Source organism: Strigops habroptila, chromosome 12, assembly GCF_004027225.2.
Source record: "Strigops habroptila isolate Jane chromosome 12, bStrHab1.2.pri, whole genome shotgun sequence".
In the NCBI taxonomy this organism is placed as follows: Eukaryota; Metazoa; Chordata; class Aves; order Psittaciformes; family Psittacidae; genus Strigops; species Strigops habroptila.
The window spans coordinates 26,227,276-26,234,144 of NC_044288.2; the positions used below are offsets into that span (position 1 = coordinate 26,227,276).

At 42.3% G+C, this 6,869-nt stretch overlaps 1 protein-coding gene across 1 annotated transcript; it reads left to right on the top strand.

Annotated features, from left to right (window-relative positions):
* The first annotated feature begins 4,182 nt into the window (after positions 1-4,182).
* Positions 4,183-5,658, top strand: LOC115615497. The gene is given in 3 exon segments (XM_030503643.1): positions 4,183-4,689; positions 4,691-4,778; positions 4,781-5,658. Coding segments are annotated over 3 exon segments (1,473 nt in total).
* Positions 5,659-6,869: the final 1,211 nt, after the last annotated feature.

A 6,869-nucleotide genomic window follows, 5' to 3' on the forward strand; every position in this document is an offset into this window, starting at 1 on the left:
GGTGATCACTGCCATGTGTTTGGACTAAGCTAAAGGTGTCCGTACCAGAATTACTTGATAAAGGCACGTTTGTGTACCCTTGAGTGTATCACCTTATACTGACAGTAACTGAGAAGTATTCTTGGATCTCAGAGTCCAGCAATAACTGAAGCCACAGTCTCCCAAACATGTCTAAATTCTTGCTTCTGGTCAGGAAGAGAGAACAAACAGCAATGGAAGGGACAAATACAAACAAAATATTAACGCAATGGAATCCAGTTGCAAAGACAAATTAGCAGAAGCATTCTTGTGAATATCCAAGCAGAATATCCAGGAACAGAGCTAACGGCCAGTAATCAACCACATTCATCCATAATAACCTACTTCCCTTTCATTGCATAAACCACTCATCTTCTGATTCTTTGAACAGTTATTCCTGATGGGCATCTGAGTAAGCTCAGCACAGGGTTTGTTTGATTCTTTCTATTGTGTGGTTGTTTTGGGTCCCCCCAAAACCAAGTACTTCATATAATCATCCACATGGATACAGTAAGCACTGTAACTGTAAGCATCCTGTTGCCTACTGCTTACCCAATTTCTTAGACTGTCCTGAATTTATTACAGAAATTCTGACCAATAGACCCATTATTTTCTAGTGGGAAACTGTCCAAAGTGTAAAATGAAAGCAGCAAATCACTTGAGATACTGTAAAACACTTACAGCTCCCAAACTCACCTTTATTTTAACTTTAAAAAAGAATGAATGTATATAAAAAGCCCTTAAGTACACACATATTCTATACTATTTCTTGGGAAAAATTAACCAACAGATCAGTTCTTAGAGGATACTACAATACTCTTTACGTGGATATATACTCTTTCTACATCAAATCATCCATCACCTTACTGAAAGAAAAACTGCTGCTTACATTCACTGCAAAAATTTTCAAGTCACGAGGATCCTGATACTAAGCTAAGTGATAAAATTTTCTATAAGCAACAGATCTAAAAAATTATCTTTTAACATGTAGCTATCAGATCTCCTGTTTATTTCATTATGCAGGAAGGATGAACTAAACGAATGCTTTTATTTTGACAGAGAACCTCCTCATCCTCTCTCAGCTTTCTTCTCACTTGTAAAGATGTCTTAGCCCTCTCTGTCAACTTGGAAGCTCTTACTGTCACCAGCCAGAAAGAAAACACCTCACTGTGTATGAGGACTGTCGTATGCCAATAGATTCAGCTGTCAAGCACTGAAAAGTACTGTCACTCAGTGTCAGAGGACTAACAAAGCCATTATCAAAAAAACACATTCACGCAGCCCAAGACATGCAGATTAAAATGAGACTCAGACAAATCTATCTAGTTAGAAATATCTCTCTGGACTAAAAAGGTATGACTTCTACTCAAAGATTCCACAGTCTCCCCTTCCACTCCTTCGCCCCCCACTCCCACCCCCCTGCCAAGAGAACCCCGAAGACCCCTGTTCATTATTTAGGACTTGGTAAAGATTTGAAATGCTATTTCAAGAGAAATACTATTAAACCAGCCACTATGAAAACACTATTTTCCTATTGCCACTTAACTCCTAGAAAAGTAATTCCTTTGATGGCTAGTCAGGATGAAAATTGGTCTCAACAAGTCAGATGAAGGAAGATGAATTTTCAAAAGATAGACTTTGGTATGAAAAGAAATGCAGAACGCTAAGCAGCTGTGTCAAACTCACAAACCAAGTTACTCGAGATGAGCGAAAAGATAGTTTTAACCCATTGCAAGTGGTTGCAAAGCCAGGAATAAACTGCATTGTGTAGTGTGTTAAGCAGCACAAGAATGTCAAAGGACATCTTGATTTACCTCAAGCATCCCTGGGCCCATGGAGCTGAACAATTCTGAAGTTTCTTTCAACTCCTTTTTAATTAATACAGTGATATTACAGAAAATCTTCATGACATTGATTCCATTGAATCTTACACTTCATGTAACATGTTTATCTAGCAGAACACTTACTGGTGTTTCAATAGTCACTAGTATCACTGAAACCCAAATGACTTCTAAACAAAGATTTCTGAGGATCATTCTCCAGCACCTGGCCAAGCATTCGATTCCATTCACCCATCCTCACAGTTCAGGTCCAATAAGCAACCATTTCATTTCTGAAGCAAAGACTTAATTTCAGAGACTGCTGAATGACTAAGCCTACTTAATCTATTAGTTGCCTAGCAAGCCCACCAAATAATTGCCTGATTTCTGGAAAAAAAAATATGTACAGTAGTCAAGTATGTATTACCCTTGGTTGTTGGTTTCATTTAGCACATCTTGAGAGATAACAGCTCGCAGAAAATATCACTGGAAGAGAAACATTAATTTTTTTATGCATACTTCCAGGCTACTTTTAACTTTTTCTGTGGAGGATCGTAACAAACTTACTTAATAATCTTATCAAGGAAAAACACCACCCCTTCCTAAACATTGAAATGGGAGAGACATTCCTATTATGTTTTCCTGTGGTTTAAGTGAACCAAACACCTCAAAGCTTGACTTTCCAAGGAACTACATTCTGCCATTTAGAGATGGTAAAGGCCATTACACTAAATAAAGCACATTCATAAAGAGAAATCAATTAAAAAAAAAAATAAACCAAACCAAATCAAACTTTCTTGGATGTTAGCATACAGTTATGTCCATTATCTACTAAACAATGTGGATGTATTGGCCTGAACATGGAAAGGAGCTAACAGGTGTGTGTGTGTTTGGTTTTTTTTTTTCAGGGTGGAGTAAAATACCAGTTCCAGTAAAACAGACAGATTAAACACAAACATGAAAACAGAAAACTCACCTCTACCTCTGCTGACCTGGTTCCATATGTCATAATCTATATGTAAATCCAAGATGAAGACACATTGAAGGACAAAGATGCAGAAGATACAACTCTGGAACCAATTTTTATCTTAGGAAAAGTGGTATCCCTAGCATTAATGTTAGATCTTCTGAGAGACTGATATGAAATCAGACTCCACTATCCATTGTCTCAAAGACTGGTATGAGAAGCTGACATGGGATTCCACCAGTCCATTAAAAAGATTGGCATGAGAAGCTGAGATGGTATTCCACCTATCTTTTGTCTCAGAGATGGATGGCAGGAGTTAAGACTCTTCCACTGTCCATTGCCTGAGGGATGAGTGAGAAAGAGCTAAGATCTCCAGGACTGGTGTGAGGAATTGCCCGTTATACCAAGAATTGCTGCAGACGCGTGTGTGTGCAGACATGTGCAGTTGAAGAGCTGGCTGCCAGACCAGGGAAACTGGTCCACCGGGAACGTCTAACACGTGACATGAAGAACAGAGGTACTCCCCCCAACTCATTATAAGAGCGGGAAAAGGTAATCACCAAGAGGCACATCGCCAGGGAGCCATTGCCATGAGGATGACTCCAGAAGGACACCTCCGTGAGGACACTCTCCACCGATGACTCCTACGGACCCTGAGGGACACCCTCCGTGAGACATCGCCATGAGGGCAACTCCACGAGACACACTCCACAGGGTACCTTCAAGGGGACGACTCCGGAAGGACGCCTCCACGAGGACACCCACCTCCGACGACTACTACGGACTCCTGGGGGACACTCTGCTCCGAAACTGACTACGAACCCTGAAAGACTCCCACCACCGGCGACGACGACGGCAACAGATCCCCGGGACACCGCTGGATCCACGGTGGTGACTCTCTCCCTCTGTACCCCGAATCCTTGCTTCATTTTCCACCTTTTCTCCCCAGTCTGTCCTATCGCTATCCCCTGTATTAAAATAATTTCCCTTTTTTATAATAACTGTCTTTTTGTAATAAACTTACTAACCGATTACGGTACTTGACCTCGTTTGCGTATTAATTTCACTCTTGGGATCAGGAACTGAAACAGGGTCTGGCACTGGGGTTTTCTCCAGTCGGACCCCGACATTAAATTGGCGTCACGGACAGGATCCCTTGCAGTGAAAAGTACCGCAATGTCACGTAAAGTGTGAGGTATTACGCGTGTACCTGCCAGGGACGTAAGGGTGGATTTTGTGAAACAGACCTCCTGCCTCCCTGAGACGACTACTCCAACCTGTTGCTTTGTATTACGTGCGTGTCTCTCAGGGACTTAAGGGCTGGGTTTTGTTGAAACAAAACGTGCTGCTTTCCTGAGACGACTGTCCCATTCAGAAATGAATAGCGGTGAAGCTGCCCCTCAAGGCAAAGATGCGTTTTATGGTCTTTTAGAGAAACATAAGGCTCGCCCCTCTCTGCCAGGGGTAGAATGGGCCGAGAAAAATTGGCATAATTTGCAAAGTGTAACAGACCGAGTAAGCGCCTTGCAAAAGGACGCAAAACTCCGGCCCGGAAAGGGTAAATCGATTGCGGCGGCCATACCGGGCGCCAGCTTGGCTGCTGCAGTAGAGGCTGGAGAACAAACGGCTCAATCGCGGTTCATATAAACTTTACAAGACCTGGTCCGAGCCCTGCAGGTAGTTAACTTAAAAGAACAGTTAGACAAAGAGAAAAGTCAGGCTAACTACTTGCAATTAGCCCTGAAAGAGCAACTCCTGGCGGAGAAAAGCGCCTCTCCGCGGTCCGAGAAAACAATTGAATACCCCCACAATGACCTGGAAGAGGCGAGACTAAGGTTAGAAAAATTAAATGTTCCTGCCACTTCTCTCCGACCCTTGAAAAAAATTACTTTTTATACTTAAAAGTAAGTATACTTCGTATACTTACGAAGACGGAGAGGACGAATTCCCACAAATTCCCACCAAAGAGGTTCCGTTACTGCTACGGAATTAGCTAAACTTAAAAAGGAATTCGGTCGTACTCCAAAAGAATCAGAAACCGAATCTGTTTGGAGAGTATGGCTGTCTGGGGGAGATAAAATTTTACTAAGTGAGAAGGAAGCTGAGGGATATTGGGGGCCAGGAGTATTTTTAACCACCGGTGACCACCGCGCACCCTGCGCGTTAACTCAAAGAGCAACTTACTGGGCTGGAGGACTTAACCCTTTGGAAAGGGGAGATCCCCTCTCCATCACAGGGACAGTCGACCAGTTGGTAGAAAATGTACAGAAAGCGGCATGTCTGCAAATGATGTACGATCGGGAACTTAAACAGGAGGCCCCGATGATGATCCCGGTCTATCCCGCACGTATGACTCCCCTTATTGGGGGTGTTCCCGACTCCCTGAAAGCTGTAGCGATCCAATTGCAGGGAAAGAGACAAACAACACCCCAAAGTGAAAGGGCCGTTGCTGCCCTGGAAGGACTGCTATCACCTGATCGAAGGACAGAAAAGAAAGTATGGACGTGCGGGGAAGTTGCCCAAGAATTGATTAATTATGGGAGAAAGTACAGTCCCATCAATATTTCTAGTAAAATTGGTACTGAGCGACTGAGGCGAACAGAGGTAAAAACCCCTCCTCGCCTGACTAATGAGACACACCGGACACCCGCTACTTGCCCAGGAGGTAGAAATGTTCCTAATAAAAGGCAAGAGTTGTGGACATTGGGGTGGCAAAAGGGTGTTCCTAAATATTTAATGGATGGATTACCCACTGATAAATTGGAAAAGCTGGTGTTAGAGTGGCCCGAAATAAACCCCATGGGCCCTAAAGGAAAGGAAAAATGTGGAAGGCCCCAGTGCCCCCACCACTAACTAGCTCCACCCCTTGATGGTGAGCAGAGGGCTGGAGGGTGGATATATATTGGACAGCTCACTGAAAATAACTAAGGTGAATTACTTGTTTTGTGGGACCTGATCTAGTGCCACATTTTTCACTTGCTTTGTGTGTTTTGTATGACCTCATAAAGAACTCAACTCATAATGCTATTACCAATTGTCCATTTTGTTAGATGGTTTTTCCCTTTGTTGGGAGTGAGTGAATTAGAAGAAATGATTGTAAATATATCTGCAGTAATTAAAAACATTGAAAGCGAAACTGCAGATGCTATACAGGCATTACAGATTGAGGGATCCAGCCTATCCTAGGTGACACTGAAAAACTGTCTGGCCCTTGACTTACTATCAGCTTCCCAAGGAGGCATTTGTACAATTATAAATACAAGTTGCTTCACATACATGGATCAGAGCAGCAAAATATCTACAGATTTGGCTGAAATTTGGGAACAGGCAACTCTTGCACCAAGTCGCTAGAGATGATACCTCATGGGTTTTGAGGAGTTGTGGTACAAACTTACCTCAAGCTACCAAATTGGACATAGTTAAAGAACTTGTTTGTAATAATTATAATAGTAATTATTTGTGTTCGTACTCTAGCAGGCATGATTCAATGTTGCTGTTCACAATGGTGTTTCAGAATTAAATATGGGAACATATGAGATGAGGCTTATAGGATACATGTGTATCCTATAAGCCTCAAAGGAGGGAATTATAAGCTGAAATGCGAAGTTGTAAATTAAAACCACTCTGTTAATTGTAAGCTATAAATTGGGACTGCTCTGTTGAGAGCAAGATGGGGCTGGTTCTTCAACCCTGAAGGACTCCCACCACCTCCAACAACAGATCCCCGGGACACCTCTGGATCCACAGTGGTGACTATCTTTCTCTCTCTGCTCCCTGAATTCTTGCTTCATTTCCATCCTTTTTCCAATCTGTCCTATTGCTATCCCCTTTATTACAATAATTTCCCTTTTTTATAATAATTGTCCTTTCATAATAAACAAACTGACCAATTATGGTACTTGACCTCGTTTGCGTCTTAATTTCATTCTCGGGATCACGAACTGAAACAGGGTCCGGCACTGGGGTTTTCTCCAGTCGGATCTTCAGAGCAGAGAATTCACCTCAGTTCCTTCAAAATATGACAGACAATTAAAAATCTGGAGTAAAATAAAATCAGCAGTGAT